Here is a 27,915-nt window from a genome sequence, read left to right on the forward strand (position 1 = left end):
CCGTAGCCTGTTTAAAATTGTAATTTCCATCACAATTCCCGGTTACAATATGAGAATCGGTTTTGGGAGAAAAGGTACGTGTAATCGACCTGAGGATTGTGTGAGCATATGCAGGAAATACCCACCTTAAATAGGGGTAAATATTTTTAAACCTCGTACATTTTATCAACATCCTTAAAGAGGCTGTACATAATGTTGATATGTTATATAATCATTAAACGACCCGTGGTTGTTGTTTATTGTACAATAAAAAACTCGCCCCTCATGGTTTATTCTCCCTGCAGTGTTGTATGGTACCCCCACTCGTCGTTTATTTCTTTAACAGTGGCCCGCTCATTTATGATAACAGGCGGGCGATTTAATGATAATTTTATCCATTTTAACTATAAAATAATGTAAAGAGGGATGTTTTGTAGTCAGGTTGGAGCGGATGAAAATATGATAATTAATTTTGTATTTCAAATTGGTCTATGAGAATTTTGCCTTTCATGAATATGCTAGTCGTGTATAAAATTGTCTCATGGAGAACCTCACTGGCCTGTGATTATTTCTGTAACTGTAGTACTGATGATGCGACTTTAAGCAATATTACTCACTCACTGACGGTGATAGTTTTGTTTCCAGCTTTCGGACACATTAATGTTTTCACTATCATTGGACATTCATGTACACAATTTCTTTTGTTAAATTATATTGAGCATGTTGAGGGTTTTATTATAAAGTACATAGGAAACTGTAACAACGGGAGATGACTCAGACTTTGTGTATGTAAATTACATAGCATTTTCAAGCTCAAGTCATAAGTTTGCTAAATGCTACTTGGAGAATGAAGAGCATGAAAGAAGCATGACCAAAGGACTACTAACGTGCGCATGCGCTTGACCTTATGATATTACGCATGCGCACGGACAGCGTCTAAAACGCGAGAACACGAGAACGCGAGATCGCGAGAAAATGAAATGTCGCATTCTCGCGTTCTCGCGATTTCGTTATTTTGTGGCCTAATTTGACAAGTCGAGATTGCGAGATTGCGAGATTTTGCATCATGTCAAAATGTCGCATTCTCGCGTTGCCGACTTTTGACAAAAAGTGCTATGTACCAAAAACACGAGAATGCGAGATCGCGAGAATGCGAGATTTTGGCCAAATCTCGCGTTCTCGCGATCTCGCATTCTCGTGTTTTGGGCATATTTACCTCGTTTCCAAAGGTCGAGATCGCGAGAATGCGAGATCGCGAGAATGTCCCTTACAGTATTCCATACATTATACATGCATGTAGCTTTCAATTGTGTGTGTGGGGGCGGTCGGGTAGCCTAGTGGTTAAAGCGTTCGCTCGTCACGCCGAAGACCCGGGTTCGAATCCCGACATGGGTACAATGTGTGAAGCCCATTTCTGGTGTCCCCCGCCGTGATATTGCTGGAATATTGCTAAAAGCGGCGTAAAACCGTACTCACTCACTCAATTGTGTGTGTAGTTCTGCATTTGGTGGATTGGTGATCGATTCGACTTTGAAATTAGTAATTCATCTGACATTCTCCTCTATGGGGTTAATCGTAAGATCCCTCTCAGAGATGTGATTAACAGCTGCTGCACTATGTACGAAAAATACGTATCAAGGCGACAGCTCTTGGTGACAATTTCACAATGGATACTGAAGTGGAATTGGGTGATTTATGTAAGTAACTAAATAATTGAAACAAACAGATCTTTATTCAAGTTGACACCATCGTTGCATAGCACCTCTTAACGTTAAAAGTGAGTGAGTGAGTGAGTTAAATTTTACATCGCATCGGCAATATTTCAGCCATATAGCGATTAACGTTAACGTTAAAAGAACAACTTCAACATATATAAACATGAACAACTAAGAAACGTGACCTACAACTGAGTGTACAATACCATTCAAAACTTAACTATTAATTTGATTCGAAAATATATAATATGTTTCAAGAATATGTGTTTGTGACTCCTAGTTCTAGTAATCCATTCTCAATTGGCACATGGAGGGCTCATCTTATAGGCAAAGAAACAGTGAAACTGTTGGTAAGTTGTCCAATGCCATCCGTGCCAGCGTAGAAAGATGACAAGCGACCTATAATATACATTGAACAGGAAAACGCCGAAATAAATTTTAAAATGTAATTACCATTCTTGTATACTATATTACAGGATTTCTGGGTGAACGTTATTCCTTGTGTGTGGTACCGCAGTACACTTGGCAAGCCGTACGATGTTACAGGAAATGAACTGATGATGTTATCTCATGTTCCGTCATACTTGTATGTAACCGTATTCACTGTTATAGCCCTGTTACGTCCTGAGTACTAGCCACGACCTCAGATGCCATGTGCTCAGTTTGGTCCAGCCCATTACCTGTAGCCTCAGTCTAGGATGGAAGATCTAGAGCTGTATCATTTGCATACAAAGTCTTTGGATCAGATGCTGCATCATAAGATGGAGGACCACTCAAGGAGTTCATTTCGGCTGGACTTTGGAGGTTGGTGTCGCGACTTTTTTTCCTCATCCAGTAACATAAACCGATGATGATGGCAATGGCGAGGATGATGAGAAGGACGATAACACCGATGATGACGGGATTTGGCGATGACTCTTCTTCTTGGTGTTTTTCTGAAGACGAAATCATAAAAACATCTCGTTGCAGCAGCTGAATACACTCAATAGAAAATGTTCGTTCCAAAACTTTTCCGTACATGTATTTTGGGTGATTAAGTAATATTTTGCTAAGCCCATAGTTTTGTAAGGGTGTCCATTTTACGGCCCGACATCCTCAATAGGTCACAGAAAAATGTCCTATTTCGGGATGCTCTTCATATAACACAAATTTCAGTTTTACTTATAACAATATAAAAAATGTAATCTGAACTTTCACCGTGTCGGATGAAGTTTAAAGTGACGATATTTAAGCATGGAGGTTATGCAATTGTGAACGCACGAGTTATCTCCCTTATTGCATTCTTCCACACGTACATGTATCAGTGAAAGCGACGAAAGGAATGATATTCAGACGTCCCCAATCGTTCAAGAGAACCCAGGCCCATTTTACAGACAATGGATTGACGTTGTAATTGATGCATCGTGCCAAACTGAGACATTGTAATCAGTGTTATTACTTGACTGATATACATAATAAAACTTGGGTTAAACAAATTGTATTTCAAGACCCTGAATCACACGTGCAGGACTGTAAACTGACCCTAGCCGATCTGTTGATATAAACAATTTTCTATTATGTTGAATATACGTAGAATTATTTAGGTTTTAATGTTTGTGCCTGTCGATACATGTGTAACTAATTACCTTAACCGCACTTACTGTATAACTACAATTTAGTTGACCCGTGAATATCCGGGGTAGAATAGGTCTTCAGCAACCCATGCTTGCCGTAAAAGGCGACTATGCTTGTCGTAAAAGGCGACTAACGGGATCGGGTGGTCAGGCTCGCTGCATGTCATCGATCCCAATTGCGTGGATCGATGCTCATGATATCAATCACTGGATTGTCTGGTCCAGACTCGATTATTTACAGACCGCCGTCATATAGCTGGAATATTGCTGAGTGCGGCGTTTAACAACAAACCAACCAACTACAATTTAGTTATGTAGACTCCACTACAACAACATCTTCAGGTCTACATTGTACTTACCAGCCGAGTAGACCAAGTTGAAGCCATACCCTGATGAGCGATCATCAGTGACAAACTCTATATACAGCTTATTCCCCGTGCTTCTGATTGTTCGGTTGATGTTTGCCCCACACATATTTGATACTTGATTAGATTTAGCAGAAGACCCTGAAAGTAAGATATGATCAGTACCAACATAACAAATCATTCAGTCAAATACAGTCACAACATTTCTAAGTCAGCGTGTAGAGTGAGTGAGTGAGTTCGATTTAACGCCGCTTTTAACAGTATTCCAGTTATATCGCGGCATGTCAGCTTAATGTGGGAGGAAAGCCCGAAGTGATGCAGGTCTAAGACGTTTACCACTTCAGTGAAACCCACGAGCACGGGTATGGTGCTGACAAACCTAGAAACATAATCGGGGCGAACCGGGATTCGAACCCCACAATCATAGGTTTCTGGCGTGCCCAAGGGACGTAACTCTGCACAGCGAATCGCGGCGCCTTAGACGACTGGGCCATCCGTGCCCCCTCAGCGTATAGAACTTCTAAATGCAACGACAATAAGCGTGTACTGTAGGGTTTTATGTAGTGTACAGCAATATAACAGCTTCATTATGGTCGAGTCAGTATTTGGGCACCAAATTTTGGTGTGTGGAATTGCGTCCCTGTGTCAGAAACGTCAAAAAACGTGTGCCTAGTTCTGTCAGCACCATACCCATAACGGTAAACGTCTAATGCCTTCAACATTTTGGTCTTTACACCTTAATTAAGCCGACACAGTGATATACATGAACTATTGTCCAAAGATGCATCAAACCGAAACGACCCGTGAAGCCTCCGGGTAGAGATATAGGTCTTCAGCAACCCATGCTTGCCGTAAAAGGTGACTATGCTTGTCGTAAAAGGCGACTAACGAGATCGGGTGGTCAGGCTCGCTGACTTGGTTGATGCATGTCATCGATCCCAAATGCGTGGATCGATGCTCATTATATTAATCACTGGATTGTCTGGTCCAGACTCGATTATTTACAGACGGCCGTCATATAGCTGGAATATTGCTGAGTGCGGCGTTAAACAACAAATCAACCAAATCAAACCGAAACTTTCTCACCTACTCACTGATTCCCACACATGACTCACCGTCGTACACCGCCAGATAGTCCTGAACACAGTTCTCCGATTTGCTGATGTTTACAACGTTGACGATCAGCTTGATACGGTGCTCGGGCGACAGGCCAATGAGAAGCCACTTGCAGTTCAGATGACTAAATTATAATTAGAAGAACAGATAATGATAACCATAAGTTATGTTTTTTTTTTGTTTTTTTTTTGTTTAACGACGCACTCAACAATATTCCAGCTAAAAAATAATCGAGTCTGGAACAGAAAATCCAGTGATTGACATCATGATCATCGATCCATGCATTTGGGATACGATGACATGCATCAACCCGTTAGTCGCCTTTTATGATAAGCATAGTCGCCTTTTACGGTAAGCATAGGTTGCTGAAGACCTATTCTACCCCGGATCTTCACGGGTCTATGATTTATAACCTCACTGAGTGACATTTAGATTTTCAATTGGTGAGTACTAAATGCATAAGCATCACAATTTGTAGTTGCATTGTTAGGTTGAGAAACCACCACAATGAAACCATTTTGGATCACTAAGGTATGTATCAACATACAGTCACCTCACTCTGAAGGACGACATTGCTTTTCTGAAGTCTTTTGTTCACACTTGTCTCTCTTTCCATATGTCACAAAGCAACGGTTTACACGCTGAACTGATGTTTCAACCGTAAAATACAACAAACATATACTGAACCGAAAATGTTAATGATCATGAAAATTTTGGGGATAGTTTTTATAAAATTGTCCGCTCAATCTTCACTACAAAAATATCCTTCAAAATATTCATGTTCTCCAACATTATTTGTTCAGTATATGATAGATGGACGTTTTTCTCTGCAGCGAAAATATTATCCAAATTAATTTGATATTTGGTTTCAATTCATAAAGACTTTTCACTTTGCCCCCCAACGAAATGTAGGTCTGTGTGTCAATATGTTATTGTTTCAATGCTATATGGGGGGCGGTCGGGTAGCCTAGTGGTTAAAGCGTTCGCTCGTCACGCCGAAGACCCGGGTTCGATTCCCGATATGGGTACAATGTGTGAAGCCCATTTCTGGTGTCCCCCGCCGTGATATTGCTGGAATATTGCTTAAAGCGGCGTAAAACCTCACTCACTCACTCACTCACTAACTCAATGCAATATGGATCGGAAACATTCTAGGTACAATGTCAAAACCAGAAATATACAGGAACAATATTACAGTGCAAATATATCCTGAGACAGGTATGCCCCTCATGTACATTGGAACATATAAAGAGAACACTTTGATTGGCAAAAGAGAAACTTACTCATAGTACTGGTTTGAATAGCCAGGCGAGTAGATAGAAGCAGTGCTATCATGGGCTGTTAGCTGGGACACACCGACGCCACAATCTGAGACAAATTGCATATATATATTATTATATTGCATATATAAATCTGCAGATCCTCATTGATAAGTGCATTTTACTTATTCTCCAAGAAGTCTGACCATTTAATGTGACACTTCAGAATTGAGAACATTTTGAAATCTGAAAACCAAACAATCTCGAATACTGCCGAAACAGATTCCATTCGGTGTATATTGCAAAATAGTGCTGGGAATCATAAGAAAGGATAACTGAAAAATGATGACACCAGGTAATAAGCAAGGTTAATCAAGGATTATCAAGCATGTCTTCCTCTACTGGTAGCATCCACCACTCACACACTTTAAAAACAAGTATCATTGAGTAAGAGGGCGTGAAAAGTCGAGCAAGCATCATTGTTGACAAGCGTTGTTTCATTTTTAGTAAATTACCCTGGACGCCGAATTGTGGTGTCTTAGGGGGCTGGGCCACAAGTATCCATGATAGTATTTAGAACATCTGCTTCGTTTCAATTAGCTAAATGCCAATTTCATTTATTTTTCATTCGTCCCAAATGAAACTGTTTTCCCTTAAGATAAGCCACTGGACTTGCCACAGACTAACCACTTTCATAATTCATTCATTCGGGACATGTATTTGTCACGGAACAAGAAACAATTTTCATTTTCACATTTTACCGCTTAAATACACCCAGGAATGATTCCAAATTACCATCAGGCAGGGAATACTTACCTCTGTAGAACCACCGCTGATAACTCAATTTGAAACCTTTTCCAAGGTTTGTTCGTGTTTGAAAATTGATGAACAGTTGTTCGGTGGTGGTCATAAATGAGCGATCATCCTTCCCACAGAAGCTCCAAGTACGATATCCCTGACCTACCCCTCCTGTAACATAAAGACATCATCAGCCGTGAATCAATCATACATGAGCGTATGCAGATTCAGGTTCAAGATTCAGACACACTTTTCAGTTCAATATATGTTTACACACTTGCACAAACATCTAGGATAATTATCCTGAAATGAAACATTTGTCATGGTATTTCAATATATCGTTAATGCTCTTACCATCATGTAAAGTGATGCTATCCTCTGGGCACTTGACATCTACCTCGGTAAACCACACGATCATGCGTCCAGATCGAGAAGATGTGATATTCCACCAGGTGTCGTAGCCACTGAAAATATACTGCAGCTTGGACTCATTTCTAATTTACAGGGAGGAAAGGTGTAGCACATAACCATTTACTTAATCATAAGTACAATGTGTGAAGCCCATTTCTGGTGTCCCCCGTCGTGATATTGCTGGAATATTGCTAAAAGCGGCGTAAAACCATACTCACTCACTCACTCACTCACTTAATCATATTAGTTTTACTGTCCATGCATTGAGGAACATTTCCGCCGACTGCCAGCAAGAATCAGAGGAAGAATAGTTTGTCATTGATCGAACCACCACCGTGACTAAGACATTTTAAGTTGGTGCAGTATCACGATGTGGCGAGTGGTATAAAACATAACGAGGGACGCATGAAACCACATGTACGGAAACCATACTGCAACAATGAATTTATCCTACCGACATGATTTAATATGACACCGCAAAATATTTCAAACAAATTCAAAATTCATAAAAAAAACAGCTGTTCGATTGAGTAGAGGTTAACTTGTGCTTTGTCACGTGATTTTCATTTACTCGGAAAAAGCATGCGGCTTTTACTTCGAAGCGGGGTATAAAGGATTTACCCTCCCTCTAAGAATACCACGTCTAGCCGGTCTTGTTCGTGGCGGGGTATAAGGGATTTATTCTCCCGCTGAGAAATGTATTTCCCTCCAAGGAGGGATACAAATGGTTTTATCACGATCACGTGAAAACCAATCAGATCTCATCATTCTGACACGGAGGTATGATAACTGACCCTGTGGGAATCCAGGTTTGGAACTGGTTCCCAGATTATGGCAAAAGTTGAATTAATGGATCGGCTGGGGTCAGGCTCTTTGATTTGGTTGACTGCCTGTCATCTTACCCCGGCGGCACGGATCGTTACTCATGATATCAAACACGGGTGTAGAATCGCTTATTCCCATGCCGTCGTCACAAAGCTGGACTAGTGCTGACTGTGGCGGTACACAACGCGCACACCTATATGTTTGAGTTTGGGAAATCCACCATCTGCTGTGTCCTGTAACCTATAATCGTGGATCGATGAACAAACTAAATAGCTGCTGATTGTTGTTGCAGATTTGTTTTGAGGCCATTATAAATCCAACTGTCACACATTTACTATATTGGCAAACTACAAGAAATGTAAAATTGGCAAGTGAGATGAAGTAATACCTTACCTTAAGTAATATCCTTCTTCGCGAGGAAAGACGATAGATTTTTCATATCCGTATGCCTCTATTGCCATGTTAACCTGGCCTAGAATACAATAATACAACACTGTCATGTCAGTATTTAATCTATTGTGTCGTTACACAAATTCTGATTAAGTTGATGATTTTGACAGAAACAATTGACAAGAATATCAAGCATTACACAACAGCTTTGTTGTTATGTACAATGTTAAGTGGGGTACTGTTTGTTATCCTGTACAAAGCTTTGTAGTTCATGTAGTTCATGTCGAGTATGTTGTTGTGCAGCACAATGTCTTGTCGAGTAGTTCGTTGTGCAGCACAATGTCATGTCGAGTAGGTTGTTGTGCAGCACAATGTCATGTCGAGTAGGTTGTTGTGCTGTACAATGTCTTGTCGAGTAGTTCGCTGTCCTGTACAATGTCTTGTCAAGTAGGTTGTTGTGCTGTACAATGTCATGTCAAGTAGGTTGTTGTGCTGTACATTGTCATGTCGAGTAGGTTGTTGTCCTGTACAATGTCATGTCAAGTAGGTTGTTGTCCTGTACAATGTCATGTCAAGTAGGTTGTTGTGCTGTACAATGTCATGTCAAGTAGGTTGTTGTCCTGTACAATGTCATGTCAAGTAGGTTGTTGTGCTGTACAATGTCATGTCAAATAGGTTGTTGTCCTGTACAATGTCATGTCAAGTAGGTTGTTGTGCTGTACAATGTCATGTCTAGAAGGTTGTTGTCCTGTACAATGTCATGTCAAGTAGGTTGTTGTCCTGTACAATGTCATGTCGAGTAGGTTGTTGTACTGTACAATGTCACGTCGAGTAGGTTGTTGTCCTGTACAATGTCTTGTGGAGTAGGTTGTTGTGCAGCAAAATGTCATGCAGAGTAGATCGTTGCCATGTACAATGTCATGACGAGTAGGCTGTTGTCTTGTACAATGTCTTGTCGAGTAGGCTGTTGTCCTGTACAATGTCCTGCCGAGTAGGTTGTTGTCCTATACAATGTCTTGCCGATTAGTTTGTTGTCCTGTATAAAATGTATGCAGTAAAGCCACGTCACACTCGGCAACTAGTATTTACCTTCCCAGTACTGCAAAAGAAAACCTGTCTTGTTAGCACTGTCGTCGGCTTTAAAGACAATCAGCATCTGGCGTGATAGACTTTGGTATGATGGTGTCGTAGTCTTGCACCAACCTCCAATACGATTTTGAGACTTCTCCTCTTGGCCTGAGTGGACAGATTAATTGTAAGCTGTTAAATCTGTTAATGGTTGGATGGTCGACGAAATTACTGTGCAGTAAACTACGGTTATAACGAACTCAAAGGGACTACTAATTTTAGTTCGTTATAACCGTAATTCGTTATAAGCATATATACAGCATAACTACAGCATAGCTACAGCATAACTACAGCATATAGTCGGAACTAAAAAGTTAGTTCGTTATATCCGTTAGTTCGTTATAAGCGTGTTCGTTATAACCGTAGTTTACTGTATAATACTATATTACTATCGACATGTCAGTTTAACCAAGGGATATAAAGGACAAGTACGGAAATAATATAATATGCATGTGTCTGAGATAACTCCCTTGAAGTGGAGTTGCTGACTTTATTCCTGGAGATTCATATTCAATTGGTTATATTAAATCATATTAAAATTATATTAAAACGAAACGTAATTGCATTTAATTTTGTCCTACATGGTTTTGTAAAAGTGAAATAACATCGCTAATTTAAAATTATTTACCAAATACAATGCACATGTATACTGTATGTTCATCCTAATACCAGGGGATATTATTGGTCCGTGATAGTATTGGCCCTCCGTAAACTGTACTTGTCGTCAGAGACGCCTAAATTGGATTGGATGACCAGGCTTGGTGACTTGGTTGTTTGCGTGACATCGTTCAACAACGGCTTTGCTAATATCTGGCTTGTCTGGTCAGGACTCAATACTTTGTAGGTGCCATGAAATAGCTGCGAATCGCTGACTGCGGCTTTATACATGATTCACTCACACACTCAGTTTACCTGGTGTCTAGTATACTTTCTAGCAAAAGTAGATTCATGATGCCATTCAAAATGAATTTAATTTGCAATATGGAACAGAGAGTTTTATATCATCAAATATTACCATCATAAACCGCGACCACTTTGTCTATACAATGGTTGCTGCCGCCAACGTCGCTGGCGTTCACGAAAATGGAGATGGCGTTTCCGGCGGAGGCTGTGATGACGTATTTACACTTCCGATAGCTACCAACAGAAGTTACACATGTCACTCAAGTACATGATGCATCGATCATTGTGTTGATCTATCAATCATCATTATGGTGATCATATTCAAACCATCCATTTTCTAAATGACCGAGGCCCACCCCATCATCATGTGGATTCCAAAACATTCTATCACCATGTACATGCACCAAGTACATGCAGCTTCGCACCAACAAGGATCGTGCTCAACAACGTCTTGTCCATGGGGGGATACAAACATAGGCCCCCAGCACTCCCTTCCTGTCGTAACGGTTGACTAAAAGGACAACGAGGTGGTCAGGATCTGAGAGTGAGTCAGTATGGTTTTACGCCGCTTTTTATCAATATTCCAGCACTATCACGACGGGGGTCACCAGGTACATTATCACATCACCCATCACCAAGGAGACACTTTATCACACCATCAATCACCATGGAGAAACATTATTACACTATGAATAACCATGGAGACACATTATCACACCATCAATCACCATGGAGAAACATTATTACACTATGAATAATCATGGAGACACATTATCACACCATCAATCACCATGGAGAAACATTATTACACTATGAATAACCACGGAGACACATTATCACACTTTCAATCACCATGGAGAAACATTATCACACTATCAATCACCACGGTAAATCATTATCACACCATCACTCACCATGGAGACACATTATCACACTATCAATCACCATAGAGAAACATAATCACACCATCAATCACTATAGAAAAACATTAACGCACTATAAATCACCATGGATAACATAAATCACCATGTCATACCAATATTCACAATCATGATCACACCATCAGCCTCTCGTTTGTGTGTCTCATGCCCTGCATTGGCAAAATGTAATTAAAAGAACTGAAGTATAAAACACAAAGAATACTACCGACCTTGGGAACGGGTTCGGGTAATTATCAGATTTCAGGATCTGTGGTATACTGGAGGCATTCAGCTGTTGGTTGCACATGCCATCTGTCAAAAGAGTATTCTTCAGATTTATACAGTATCTTGTCCTTTACATTTTTCATATCTTAGTCAAACCTTCATTCGGATTGATCTCAAATATCTGTTGGTTACAACTGCTTTACTATGAAATACTCATTTACGTACATCATCAAACACAATAACTAATACATATTATTTGATAATACGATGTCTGCACCCCTTTCTCGAACACCTGATATCTTAGTGACTTAGCAGACACTTTTCCCGTTTTCTTTTGACCTTTTTGTTTGAAATATATGTGAATACAATTACATTGTAAACATTGAAATTCCCAGTTGATATTGTTAGTATTCACACAGAAGTTCTCAGATAATTTCGAGTTAGACGCCTTTACGGTTCGGCATTCAAACAAGTTTCGATATATACCAATACTTACAAGAGTTTTGTTCACCGAAGCATTGAATATTTAAGTAAAACATCAACTTATTAAGCCTTTCATAATCCAAATATTTACGAAACTATATTTACAACTAGATGACGTTTACTTTATAGACTTGTCCAAACAAACCTTCCACGGTTTCATATCTGAGTTTGAATCCTGTGTGGTTGCGGGAATGATCAGTGCCTGTCCTGTACACTACTGTCAATGATGCGAGGAAGAACTGGAACGTAGGTTTGGCTCCCCCGCACCAAGATCCAATTATTTGTCGTTTGGAATCAGCAGCTTCAAATTAAATATTTAACGTTTAATATTGATTCAATTACGACGCCATTATTGCTAATAATAATGAATAATAAAAGGTAATCTTGATGATATATTTCATTTTCTCGTCCTTTCAATTTAACCATTCTTCATGTCAACCGGTAGATGTATTACATTTTGTTTGTGTCGACACTCTGATAACATAAGTGTTTTTGTAGGTCCCTTCGACTTATACGCCGGTGTTTCACTGTTCTGACTACAATACTCTTCCATGCAACAATCACTCAGTGACTGAATATACACAGCTTTTAGCAATGTTCCAGGCATGGAATCTGTTTCGGCAGGAACTCAAGCCTGGTTGTTCCTTGGGGTGGAGGTTTTCAATGTCAGAGAGGAGGAAGGGCACGGGTCGCCTAGTGGTTAAAGCGTTTGCTAGTCACACCGAAAACCCGGGTTCGATTCCCCATATGGGTATAATGTGTGATACCAATTTCTGGTGTCCCCCGCCGTGATATTGCTAGACTATTGCTAATAGCGGCATAAAGCCAAACTCACTCACTCAGAGAAGAGGAACACAAGAACTTCGAACCCGGGTCTTTGGTGTCAAGAGACCACCATACCACCCTACCTTCCTCAAACTTGTTTCAAAAATTGTAAAAAGGCACACTAAGGAGATCCATGACAGCCATTATCCCAGTTTTCCTTTTTCCCCAACAAGAAAAGAAACACTTGTACGAAGAAGAACATTATAAGTATACATTCAAATGTAATTTAATCATATTATTCTGGTGGAGACCCACATTTGTTTTCAATCCCACATACATATGACATAGAATATAAAGTGTATATTAGATACATGTACGTACGGTTATACATCTGGACAATGTCTTTGGAACATCCCTCGGTGTCGTCTAAGTCTGACTCCAGCACTTTGAGCTGTATGTACAACTTGTCAAAAGCTTTTGATGAAATGAACCACTTGCATTCCTGTAAACTGATGTGGAAATCGTGTGTTTAAGATATGTCACATAGACCCTATTGAGTTTACCTCTGCAGAATCGTTACCACGCCATAATCACATACGTGGAACAGGCACTTTATGCCATCCAATCCACCTCCATGCTGTAAGCCTAAGTTACGCATATACGAGCGTACTTGTAGTCACATCAAATTCACTCAACCCTTCTTCTGTTGTTATAGATTGTACATACTACATACAGCCTGGCCCATTTCCTCTAAACCAATACATCATCGGGGCGGTCGGGTAACCTAGTGGTTAAAGCGTTCGCTCGTCACGCCGAAGATCCGGGTTCGATTCCCGACATGGGTACAATGTTTGAAGCCCATTTTTGGTGTCCTCCGCTGTGATATTGCTGGAATATTGCTAAAAGCGGCGTAAAACCATACTCACTCACTCACTCACCCCAATACATCACATTCAGTCCACCATTCCTTTGACAAATTCCATTATGCATACATAGTTCAAAATCGCGTAGTCACATATGACAGTGTACAAGATCCCATCTTACTGTCGTGTGTCTTGCCAACAATTTTGCCCAAGTCTCACATCCCACAGGGGGCGGTCGGGTAGCCTAGTGGTTAAAGCGTTCGCTCGTCACGCCGAAAACCCTGGTTCGATTCCCCACATGGGTACAGTGTATGAAGCCCATTTCTGGTGTCCCCCGCCGTGATATTGCTGGAATATTGCTAAAAGCAGCGTAAAACCAAACTCACTCACTCACTCACATCCCACCAAATGTAACCACTGCGCCATTACCGACCCACCTCATTCCCGCATCATCATCAATAGCTATAATCTGTAACAAACCAAATCGTCAAACGCATACAAAATAAACCCAATTCTCCCCACTACCATAGCTGAAATTGCCAGTGTAACGTTACAAGTTTGACCATCCCACCATATTACATTCACATCCGGGTTAGAATTGGTCTTCAGCAACCCATGCGTGTCATAAAAGGCGACTGTGCTTGTCGTAAGAGGCGACTAATAAAAACGGATCGGGTGGACAGGCTCGCTGACTTGGTTGATGCATGTCATCGATCTCAACTGCGTAGATCGATGCTCATGATGTCAATCACTGGATTGTCTGGTTCAGACTCGATTATTTACAGACCGCCGCCATATAGCTGGAATATTGCTGAGTGCGGCATTAAACAACAAACAAACAAACAAACATTACCAGCAGTCCAGACTGTATCTCCACTGCCACACCCACACCACGTCCAAACACACCCGTAAAGTATACATGTTGGTTGGTTGGTTTGTTGTTTAACGTCGCATTCAGCAATATCCCAGCTATATGACGGCTGCCTGTACAAAATCGAAAGTCATATTCTTCCCCGGATCTTCACGGTCTAAAGTATATAGGACCCTCACGGGTACGCGTATGCTGTTCTGATGGACCAAGGGAGATAGCTCACATTTTCACTTCGAAAGAGCGTGTGTTTGCATATACGGAAGAGAAACGATACAGTGTTCTGACGTATTGTGACCTAAATTGCATATTTTCGAGTGCGCGGCACTTTACAGTTGAATTCGGGTACTCGATTCCGGTTTGGGGTTTGCGACCCAGGTTGGAAAAAAAAAACGTTCTCTAATCAGAATCCCATGTATGAGGCTTGCTACCTATGAAGTGGTTTGTGTGGCGAGTGCGCCTGATGCAATGTGCTTGCCGCTAGCTGGATGCTCGTGGGAGTTATCTCCCTTATCCTGTCTTTGGCTGAGGCCCATTTTACGGATGAGGCCCATTTAGGGTTTAGCTAATACCACAATTTGTCCACTTTGCTATCAACTATAGTATTGAATCACTTACTCTTTGTACCCAGTTGGAAATCCTGGAGACGTAATCTCCCCGATAGATTCGTTTGAAATTTTAATTCTGTGATCGCATCGGTTTTCTGAAATGAAGACAGGAAAAGGTTTTACCATAAGTTACGTACTAAGGCGTCTCTTCCGTTTTCGTACAGCGTTATCAAGAGTGTGTAACAAAGACTATGTTTCGAAACTACATTCATACGTCACAACGTCAGCTGGTAACATTCGGAATATATATTAAGCAAGTAGCTAAAAATTAGTATATGATCATTGATGGTAATATCTACCTGCACATGCCCCATGTCTATCGATGATAATAGGGGCGATCGGGTAGCCTCGTGGTTAAGCGTTCGCTCGTCACGCCGAAGACCCGGGTACGATTCTCGACATGGGTACAATGTGTGAAGCCCATTTCTGGTGTCCCCCGCCGTGATATTGCCAGAATATTGCTAAAAGCGGCGTAAAACCATACACACTATCTCTATGATAATAGCTGTATGTCTTTACAGACAAAGGGTTTCCTGTCCAAACAGAGTGGGCGCAAGAAGAAGCCTGGAGTTTCAGTTGATGAAAGTGTGTCATGTTGTTAATCACCTACAGTGACATTACTTTGTAGGAACTTTTGATGGTTAAAAGTGATGCAGGCCACGAGTGTTTCACTATATTGACCCTGACGGATATATAAACCTAGGATAATAACCAAACGAATTCGAACCCATGATCAACGGATCTTGGTAAAGCTAAGGTACACAGCGATTTGCAGCGTCTTATGCTACTTACAATTGGCTACCAAGACCAATAAGTATTTTTGGAAGATTGTGTGACATGAATATCATGTCAATGGGAGGAGACACGGTAAGGGAAGTTATCCTTGACTGACTCACGGGCCTGCAGACAAGAGATGTTGGTCCTACCTTCTTCTGCAACATATTCCATCTGAATTCCGGTATTGACATGTTCTAGTCCACTTGAGACGACGAAGCTGAAACTTTGTTTATAGATGGCGAATGTTTTTTCTCCTTCCCCGCACCATGTCTTTATCTTACCTTCAGTCCCTGAAGAACACATTTCATCGTGTTACTGGGGTGTAGAAATAAACCGCTGAAGCCGAATCTTTGAAAGTGAGCGACTATTATTATCATTATTATTATGATTGTTATTACTTACAGATTAAAAATAAAAAATGCAGCAAAGAGGGTTTAGGTGATCAGGCTGGTTAGGCTCATCATCAGCTCAGGGTCCTTGCCCCCTCTACACGCAGCCCAGACAGCGAATGGGACTTCTCCCAGGAAGCGCTGCCTAGTCAAACCCACCCAGAACATTTCGGAGAATGTGAAGACTCCCCAAAACTGAAGCCTTCTGCATTACCCACATTGTCAGAAGGGTTGTATTCCTGGTAGCAAAGCCGGGTACTCTCCCAATGTCAGTCAACAGATTGGGAGGTACCAAACCTCAGGCACCGAGAACAATGGGGAGTCGGACAACTTGGATGCGTGACATTTCGAAAGCGAGGTCCGCATACTTGCCATGCTTTTCCCCAATCTTGTCAATCACATTAGTGTCAAAGGGGACAGAAAATTCAATGATATAAACGATCTCATTTGACTTATCAAAAAGGACACGACCAGACCTGTCGACCCGGACACGTCCGAGGCTGCAAATGGGCCCATTCCAAAGAACTTTGTATCTATCATTTTCCATGACGCCCTCTACATATTCCGTGTCGTACCATGGGTGGACCTCTGTGTCAAAACCACAAGCATGGCGAAGACGGTAATAAAATGATCGAGCTACACCATCATGTCGTTTAAGATACTGTGTTTGTGCGAAAGCAGGGCATCCACTGACAATGTGTTGGACAGTCTCATTAAATTCATTACATAATATGCATTTCATATTTACATGTTGATGCAAAATTATTATTATTATTATGATTATGATTATTATGATTATGATTATGATTATTAGGCTGTTTAGGCTCATCATCAGGCTCATCATCAGCTCAGGGCCCTTAATAATGATAATATGACAACAATTATTATTATTATTATTATTGGGGAGGACGATAAATATGTGTCGTTGAACATTTACATCCATCCATCGTGCAAATAACATATTTGTGATAACATCTTTCCGTTTGTTGACATCATCCCCCTATTCTAGGCAGGTTCCTAGGTAATAGGAGGAGGCGCATTATAATGACGCACATCCTCATTAAACACCACCACTGTTTCGATTAAACAAACCTATAACTGTGTGAACTGTGATGTTTGTAACTGAGCAGTTGGGGGTAACGGATGCGTCAGCATACTTGAACGTCAGGAAAAGACGGTTGGATGAAGGTCCAACAATTCGCCACGAGCATCCGGAAACACTGAGGACACAAACAACCATTTCAACAATACATATCACTATTGAAGTACTTTGTTGTTGATTTTACATATTTCTTAAAAACAACAAACTAGGTTTTGACATCAAGTCGTCGAAAGAGTCTTTCGAGACTCTTTGAAGGTCTGCTATATTTATGTTGCAGATTTTACACAATTGTTTACATGAGAGATGTCAGTTCAAATGACAATCTTCAAAGGGCGACACTTTTCGTCTCAATATGTTTGTTTGCTGTTTTTTTGTTTAACGCCGAACTCAGCAATATTCCAGCTATATGACGGCGGTCTGTAAATAATCGACTCTGAACCAGTGATTGATATCATGAGCATCGATCCACGCAGTTGGGATACGATGACTTGCATCAAACAAGTCAGGGAGTCTGACCACCCGATCCCGTTTGACCCCTTTTACGACAAGCATGGGCTGCTGAAGACCAATTCTAACCCGGATTTTCACGGCCAGTCTCAAAATGCATCACATTTCTAGATTGTGCCAAATCCTGAAAGAATGACCTCGTGTTTCACATGATATTTCTTAGAACACACAGCTCTAGATAAGAAAAGATCACCAACCAGAGGGGTTAGAACAGTGAAGGTCGAGTATATATAACGCGATTTCACAACGTTTACTTTGTCAGGCCAGAAACGGTATCACATATAAAAAACATACTCACTTGCGTGTTCCAAGTGGATAGCCAGGAGTTCGAATATACCTTGGTGTAAACGTTGCTGAGTAAGTTGTTAATAAGTCACAGGCTGTAAAATGTCAAAAACATTTACATTTCATGAACATTATTTATCTACTTTCAGCTGACTCGTTACAGTATTGTTACTTTAGATTCAGACCCGACATTATAAGGAGGACGTTAACAAGACGGGAACACACGTCCAAGTATGGTTTCTGAAGTACCTATATTGTGGACCTGGCTGTATTTCAGTGTCAGGATGTTGTCCGCGAGGATGGTGGTGGCGCCGTTGATGACAACTGTCAAGGCGTTCTGTGATGATGTGAAGACCGGCGTTTTTGATGCCGTCGGCGATCCACAAAAAGACCCCAAATACTGTTCAGTTGTGGGGTTATCTGAAACGGGTTATATATTATTAAAATATATATCAAATGTTTGCTAAATCCAAATCTGAGATGAATCTACAAGAGTGATACAGTTCAAGGTTTCCTTTCGTTTGATTGACATGCTTTAAAGTAAAAAAAATGTCTTTGTTTTAAAATCTTGATCATCTCTAAAGAGGAGGGGGGAGGGGGCGCGATCATCTTGCCTCGAAAAATAATTCACAATCATGTCATGAGCAATGTCATTCTCTCGGGTTCACAAAGTTGGCTTAAAGGTGGTCAGGATCTGTGACTTAGATGACTGCGTGGCATGGTACCCTGACGTTGTTGCTCATAATATCAGTCACGATTATTTAGCCGTCGCGTAGCTGGCACATTGCATATGACGACGTTAAACAACACCCAGGAACATGTTGGATGTTAATCCCCGTCAATTTACAGCAAACCGTAATTCACATACTTATATAATAATACATCACTTACACTATAAAACGTAACATAGCGATGCAAGATAATACACAAAAGACATTATTGATATACCAATTCCTTCAGTGGATCAAAAGTGTGCAAAGGAATTTAGGAAATGTTGAACAAACCAATACGTACATTCGTTTATTATGATGGATTTATATGGAAACATTATTATGTTGTGAATTGAACAGTTGTCGTACTTGCCGCTGTGCCCTATGACATATTCTGTTACTATCAACTCTTACCCCCCGAATAGAGTCGAATATTGCCATCCTTGCAGACCTGCTGGGTAAGGTTGGTTGTAGTGTTAACTGCGATCAAAACAAAGTAACCAACTGGATCGACAGCTCGTATCTGAATAAAACTCCTTCCTCCGCTACAAAGTAGAAATGGTCACACAATGAAATGGTACATGCATATTACACTTTCACATTTTGAAAGGAATAAACAATGCTACGACGTTTTGTACGGAATACAAATAGCTGACAGGGCGTTCTCGTTTTCGTCAACGACTGGTCAGCTAGCACCGAGCTATAGCAAACAGTTTGCTTTGTATATTTCCCATTTAGCTGATATTATATTGTGATTATAATATGTTATGAACTTTGAATATGCGCTATGTAGAGTGAAGTATCTTTCCATGTCAACAGGCTGTTTTTAGATGATGACGAAGTAGCAGTACTAGTACAAGTACTTTTCGTAGTGGTAGAAGTAGAAGTAGTAGTAGGAGTAGAAGTAGTAGTAGGAGTGAGTGGGTGAGTATGGTTTTACGCCGCTTTTAGCAATATTCCAGCAATATCACGGCGGGGGACACCAGAAATGGGCTTCACGCATTGAACCCATATGTCGGGAATCGAACCCAGGTCTTCGGCTAGACGAGCGAACGCTTATACCACTAGGCTACCCGACGGCCCCAGTACTAGTAGTAGTAGTAGTAACAGTAGTAGTAGTAGCAGAAGTAGTAGTAGTATTAGTTTTAGTAGGAAATGTACTTGTTGTTGTAGTAGTAGTAGTAGTAGTGGTAGTGGTAGTAGTAGTAGTAGTAGTAGTAGTAGTAGTAGTAGTAATAGTAGTAGTAGAAGTTGTTGTAGTAGTAGTAGTAGTAGTGGTAGTAGTAGTAGTAGTCTGTATGTTGAAATGCATACTGTGAATTATGCACTGTATGCACAACTAACCTTTCTCCTTCAGAATACGAGGACTGGTTGAAATGAAATGTCTGTGTAGTCCCGTTAGCCTCAAGTGTAATATTCACACCATACACTGGGAATAGAAATGTGACATTTAACACATTTGTCAAATCTAGACAAATAAATACTTGATTCGGCGTCCTATTGATTTCATAAAACGAGTGTAAGAACTTTTGCATTTCCCGAGCGAAAGCCAGTTTCGTAAATTAAGTTTGACACGATTTCGTGTAATCAGAGTGAGTGAGTGAGTATGGTTTTACGCCGCTTTTAGCAATATTCCAGCAATATCACGGCGTACCCATGTGGGGAATCGAACCCGGGTCTTCGGCGTGACGAGCGAACGCTTTAACCACTAGGCTACCCGACCGCCCCTCGTGTAATCAGAAGGAAACACACGCATGCAATGATAACTTTATTATCCATACCTTATAGCGAAGAAATATTGTTCCATGTCTCCTCAAGTTACATTGTGTACATGTGAAAAATGTCAACATGACGTCATTAATAAAAATACGTCGTGACCCTATTATTATTGTAACGTCATTAAGCTCTCTTTTATGCGTCAACAATGGTCTTTGCACAACGTCAACAATGCTTTCGATAGCGTTGAATTGTTTTTTACACATTTGCTTGCAAATGTTATACCGTTTGTAAATGACCTGCGTACTTGAGACAATTAACAACCAGGCGGGTTTTGCGTTCTGATACGATAGTGTTCTGTGTGTGAACAGTTATATCTAGACACCCTGCATCAATAGCTGACAATTGATGTCACGCAGAAACATTAGTTTTGATTGATGACAGTTTTACACCAGGTCGATATTACTCTCTGTGATGAATCAACCGACTGATCGTGAATCAAACTGAACGCCCTTGGCAGAACTTGCGTCGGTCACATACTTCGCCGCGCTTACAGCAGCAACAAAGCGGATCCCGAAATACGACATTGCAATTGAAAGCATAATGCAGTACATGTGTACATAGAAACCCAACAGGTTGGGTGGACAATGTCAAGCCGTTCGTCTCTGCGCCGCTCGCATTCATCAGTCCTCAAGATTGACATACATATATGCAGTGCATATGTCAGATTAACATCGCAACTGTTGAAATATGCTAAACACCTCCAGGCAACGTGTGCAGGGCCAGTTTATGACATGTTTGCTAGTGACAATGTCAGCCACTCGTTCCGCAAGACAGCACAGGCGCAGCACAGACGAAGCGTAACTGAAACTTTTGTAAACACCTCTTTTGTCGTACCACTGCAAGGTAAGGTTCGTTGAACAAACAGGTCACACAGTGTTCCAACTGTTATCCGGGCTATGAATGTGATGTGTGTCTATAGCAAGACATCACTATTTTTGTTTTTATATAGCTCCGTACGGCAAGATCCGTATTTGGCTAGGGTTGAACGGAGACAAGACTTACAAAAATTAAAGTAAATGTAAGTTTTGTTTTGTTTGTTTGTTTGTAGTTTAACGCCGCGCTCAGCAATATTCCAGCGATATGACGGCGGTCTGTAAATAATCGAGTCTGGACCACTCAATCCAGTGATTAATATCATGAGCATCGATCCACGCAATTGGGATCGATAACATGCATCAACCAAGTCAGCGAGCCGGACCACCCGATCCCGTTAGTCGCCTTTTACGACAAGCATAGTCGCCTTTTACGGCAAGCATAGTCGCCTTTACGGCAAGCATGGGTTGCTGTAAATGTAAGTTATACGGCCTGGCAGCTTCATATGTGAAGAAAGGTTGGTGGTGCTGGTTTTAGAGGTTTACCATTTCGTTGACCACATCACCCCCAACCCTCTCCCCCCACCCCCCAAAGTACATGTAAAATTTACTTCCATGTGGTTTCATGACGAAACTGCCTGTTGATAATGATGGTTTATGTCGTTGTTCTGGTCAACCTATTTGACACAGGCATTATTTTTAATCGTGCCACATTATACTGATCAGTACATTTGAGTCGAGGATGTGGTGAGGTGAAATGGTGTTGAACGTCGCGTTCAAGATTATTGCACTTATATAGCGCCATGCGTGCACCTGTACTTGCCCGGACTAATGCCGGTAATGCTGGCCAATTCATGGGATACCATGCGGCAGTTTAACATTGACATCCCAGTAAGACACATTGTACTGATAGTGAACCTACCAGTTCCATCTCCGTGATGTCGAGCGTCAGGCAGGGTATAAATAAGTGCGAACATTGAGCGTCTTTTGGTCGGCCGGGCAGTGAACCCACGACCTTCCGCGCTTCGGCACAAGACTACTGAGTTGGTCTTTGTAATTAACGACAAATGCATTTATCTTACCTGCTGTATAGATTACTTGCCCCGCTAAGATAAGAGACACCCATAAACTATTATACTGGCCCATGTCGTCAGTGTCATATTATTACAACATCGCCTGGGTATGCCACAACGCCCTCGCGCTTTAAATAGCATGTGACCTACCTAACGACCGTTGCGAGTAAATACGTTATTCGTCTTACCTCCCTTTCAGTGCGGCAGGTAAACAACGCTCCTGTGTATTGACTGACGGTCCCTGTGAAATATTGTGCAGTGAACTCTCAGTGTGGTTTAATGATATCCGGGCTGTGGCGACGGAAACTCGGGAAGATGGTGCATGCATGCGGGGAATTTTGTTTCCTGTACGAATAAACGTTCAGAGCGGACGCAAATAATTTACATTTCGAGTAAAAAAAGCACTGCTCTGTTCGAATAATTTAAAAAAAATCAGGTTGACGCGTTTACCTTGATATATAAATAGATATAAATCTACTTGTGCGATTCTATTTTTGAAGGATATATATATATATATATATATATATATATATAAACTCTTCAAAACAAGAAACGCACAAGTAGATTGTTAGTTAATTTATTGTACCTAGTAAATTTGATATATTTAATTTAATATCATAGATGCAAATATGACATTTTGGAGCTCGATAGTCACATGTTGTCGTACAAAGGCATTGAAAACTGTTCATTGTCATGTCACATAAATTCTGCGCCATTCTGCTTGTAACGCGTTGGCCAGCTGTGAGAGTGTCTGCGGCGTGTTCTGACGTTGACGTACACGTCGATCGAGTTCATCCCCAGAGGCGTTCGATTGAGATCTGGAGTTTCGACGGTCAGGGCAGGTCGTTGATGTTGGAGTTATGAAGGTAGTCGACCGTGACACGAGCTGTGTGCGGTGGAGCGTTGTCCTGTTGAAACACCTCCCTCTGGCGGTCAATGATTGGAAGAAGGTAAGGTTGAAGAATTTGATTCATGTAGCGATTTCCTGTCAAATTTACCTGAACCACAACCAAGTCAGATCTCGTGGTGTAGAATATAGCCCCCCCCCACACCATGCCACTACCCCCGCCGAAATTGTCGAATTCACGTAAACAATGTGGGGCAAAACGATCATTTCGACGACGATAAACAAGTTGTCTTCCATCTCGCCGGTGAAGAAGAAATCGTGATTCATCGCTAAACCACACTTGTCTCCAGTTTCTCACAAGGCTGTAAGGGATCTGTTGCAAAACAGGAACGATAACTGGTCTTCTGGGTCGGATTCCAACCTCGCGAAGATGGCTCCTGACAGACTGGTCCGATATCCTCCTCAAACCAGGGATGCGTCTTGCAGTCTCCGTAGCTGTGGCATTGCGATGACGTAGGTGGAACAGTCGGATGAAGCTACCCTGTGCGGGAGGGGGTGGGGGGGGGGGGGGGGAGTTAACTCTTGGTCTGCCGGTTCTCGGACGGTCTGCAGTGGAATTGAACTGTGTGTATCGGTCACAAAGGCTGCCAATGGTGCTGTGGTGGACGTTGAAGGTGCGTGCAACAGAAGTCTACGATTCCCCTCTTTGGATACGTCCAATTGCGACTTGAGGCAGTCAACGATGGAAATAATGTATGTTTTGTTTGTTTGTTGTTAACGCCGCACTCAGCAATATTCCAGCTATATGACGGTGGTCTGTAAATGATCGAGTCTGGACCAGACAATCCAGTCATTGACATCATGGGCATCGATCCACGCAATTTGGACCGATAACATGCATCAACCAAGTCAGCGAGCCTGACCACCCGATCCCGTTAGTCGCCTCTTACGACAAGCATAGTCGCCTTTTACGGCAAGCATTGGTTGCTGAAGACCTATTCTGACCCGGATCTTCACGGGCCACACAATGAATGTAAAAACGTCATTATATTGTTTTGGGGTAATCATGTCTTTCTAAATATCGTGTTGGATGCCTACAGACAGATGTCCTGTAACGTAAGAATGCCCACAGGTTTAATTTGAACATTATTATAAATATTAATTTAATTACTGCGATGTACCAGTCGTGCTATATTCTTTTATGTCCTCTGCTTTAAACAGCGTATCCAAGTGTTAGGTATTGAGTATAAAATAAAACAAAATATTCTTGGGATTTTGAGAGAAAACACATCTGAATGCAAAACAAAGCCTACTGGACAGGAAGTAAGATGTGTGTCAAATTTAATTCTTAAGCTATATCTAAATCAATTTTACGCCTTTAGGAAAACATTAGACTTTAAATACAACTTTAAAAACACAGTATATTTTACCTACAGTTTACTGAATTTTTAGGAACACGGAACTGCAACTCTTTTATTTCAATTTTGATTTAGTTATTCTCGAAAGCACGCTACATTTTTATTACACAATGCATGACATAACTAGGTATTAACTTATTTCTTCTTTTGAGGAATGTTGTCATATGATAATTTGCAAAATTTGCAAAAATCTTTCAAACATTAATGCAGTCTGCACATTTAAACTTAAAAGCAATAATAATCATTGCACTTTAAATTGTTAATGACTTTTCAACCATCCATAGCGTGTGATAATGCGAAATGTATTACCTGATCGTTAGAGAGACTTGGACTTTGAAACATCAGTTGCATTACGTGAGGCTGAGGCAAACTATTCTTATTTGACATCAAATTAAATCTTTGATAACAATGGCATGTATAACATCCGCGAACCAGGAATAGATTGAACGAGGGGATATGTCTTACCTTTGGATACATCTTCAAATACTGTAGTGGTGCGGAATCTTTATCCCACCATATAACAGAAGTTCTTTGGGTTTCAGACAAAGAAATTATACACATGGTAGCGATAAAGTGTCTTTATTCCCAGACATAAAATGAACAGATTATCAAAATTAAGCAATACATGAAACAATGTAAATATAACAACTGAAAACATCCAAAAACAGATAAGATAATGATTATTTCTCAACTTAGCACACACAGTACAGTACACACACATGGACAGTTGTAAAAGATATAGTGTACAGTACACACATATGGATAGTTGTAAAAGATATAGTGTACAGTACACACATATGGATAGTTGTACAAGATATAGTGTACAGTACACACACATGGATAGTTGTAAAAGATATAGTGTACAGTACACACACATGGATAGTTGTACAAGATATAGTGTACAGTACACACACATGGATAGTTATACAAGATATAGTGTACAGTACACACACATGGACAGTTGTACAAGATATAGTGTACAGTACACACACATGGATAGTTGTACAAGCTATAGTGTACAGTACACACACATGGATAGTTGTAAAAGATATAATTTACAGTACACAAACATGGATAGTTGTACAAGACATAGTGTACAGTACACACACATGGATAGTTGTACAAGCTATAGTGTACAGTACACACACATGGATAGTTGTAAAAGATATAGTGTACAGTACACACACATGGATAGTTGTACAAGATATAGTGTACAGTACACACACATGGATAGTTGTACAAGATATAGTGTACAGTACACACACATGCATAGTTATACAAGATATAGTGTACAGTACACACACATGGACAGTTGTACAAGATATAGTGTACAGTACACACACATGGATAGTTGTACAAGCTATAGTGTACAGTACACACACATGGATAGTTGTAAAAGATATAATTTACAGTACACAAACATGGATAGTTGTACAAGACATAGTGTACAGTACACACACATGGATAGTTGTACAAGATATAGTGTACAGTACACACACATGGATAGTTGTAAAAGATATAGTGTACAGTACACACACATGGATAGTTGTACAAGATATAGTGTACAGTACACACACATGGATAGTTGTACAAGATATAGTTTACAGTACACACACATGGACAGTTGTACAAGATATAGTGTACAGTACACACACATGGATAGTTATACAAGACATAGTGTACAGTACACACACATGGATAGTTGTACAAGATATAGTGTACAGTACACACACATGGATAGTTATACAAGATATAGTGTACAGTACACACACATGGACAGTTGTACTAGATATTGTGTACAGTACACACACATGGTCAGTTGTACAAGATAAAGTGTACAGTACACACACATGGATAGTTGTACAAGATAAAGTGTACAGTACACACACATGGATAGTTGTACTAGATATAGTGTACAATACACACACATGGATAGTTGTACAAGATATAGTGTACAGTACATACACATGGATAGTTGTACAAGATACATGTATAGTGTATAGTACACACACATGGACATTTGTACAAGATATAGTGTACAGTACATACACATGGACAGTTGTACAAGACATAGTGTACAGTACACACACATGGACAGTTGTACAAGATAAAGTATACAGTACACACACATGGATAGTTGTACAAGATATAGTGTACAGTACACACACATGGACAGTTGTACAAGATAAAGTGTACAGTACACACACATGGATAGTTGTACAAGATATAGTGTACAGTACACACACATGGATAGTTGTACAAGATAAAGTGTACAGTACACACACATGGACAGTTGTACAAGATACATGTATAGTGTACAGTACACACACATGGATAGTTGTACAAGATATAGTATACAGTACACACACATGGACAGTTGTACAAGATAAAGTGTACAGTACACACACATGGACAGTTATACAAGATAAAGTGTACAGTACACACACATGGACAGTTGTACAAGATATAGTGTACAGTACACACACATGGATAGTTGTACAAGATTAAGTGTACAGTACACACACATGGATAGTTGTACAAGATATAGTGTACAGTACAGTAACATGGACAGTTGTACTAGATATAGTGTACAGTACACACACATGGACAGTTGTACAAGATAAAGTGTACAGTACACACACATGGATAGTTGTACAAGATAAAGTGTACAGTACACACACATGGACAGTTGTACAAGATACATGTATAGTGTACAGTACACACACATGGATAGTTGTACAAGATATAGTATACAGTACACACACATGGACAGTTGTACAAGATAAAGTGTACAGTACACACACATGGACAGTTATACAAGATAAAGTGTACAGTACACACACATGGACAGTTGTACAAGATATAGTGTACAGTACACACACATGGATAGTTGTACAAGATTAAGTGTACAGTACACACACATGGATAGTTGTACAAGATATAGTGTACAGTACAGTAACATGGACAGTTGTACTAGATATA

The 27,915-nt window shown here is 40.6% G+C and overlaps 1 protein-coding gene across 1 annotated transcript; it reads right to left on the bottom strand.

The window, feature by feature from the left end:
- Window positions 1-1,692: 1,692 nt before the first annotated feature.
- On the bottom strand, window positions 1,693-22,828 carry LOC124120593 (cubilin-like). Its single transcript, XM_046483450.2, has 20 exons — window positions 22,678-22,828; window positions 20,349-20,433; window positions 19,419-19,549; window positions 18,544-18,714; window positions 18,308-18,389; window positions 17,493-17,620; window positions 16,161-16,301; window positions 15,245-15,329; window positions 13,277-13,404; window positions 12,276-12,431; window positions 11,653-11,734; window positions 10,615-10,736; window positions 9,561-9,707; window positions 8,475-8,553; window positions 7,200-7,309; window positions 6,864-7,016; window positions 6,072-6,156; window positions 4,788-4,912; window positions 3,667-3,813; window positions 1,693-2,629 (listed from the first exon to the last, which is right to left on the bottom strand). Exons 1-20 carry the CDS (start codon window positions 22,739-22,741, stop codon window positions 2,388-2,390), a joined length of 2,463 nt encoding a protein of 820 aa, XP_046339406.2. The 5' UTR covers window positions 22,742-22,828; the 3' UTR covers window positions 1,693-2,387.
- Between the last annotated feature and the right edge of the window lie 5,087 nt (window positions 22,829-27,915).

Source organism: Haliotis rufescens, unplaced genomic scaffold (assembly GCF_023055435.1).
Source record: "Haliotis rufescens isolate VD_foot unplaced genomic scaffold, xgHalRufe1.0.p SCAF_1, whole genome shotgun sequence".
Classification (NCBI taxonomy): domain Eukaryota; kingdom Metazoa; phylum Mollusca; class Gastropoda; order Lepetellida; family Haliotidae; genus Haliotis; species Haliotis rufescens.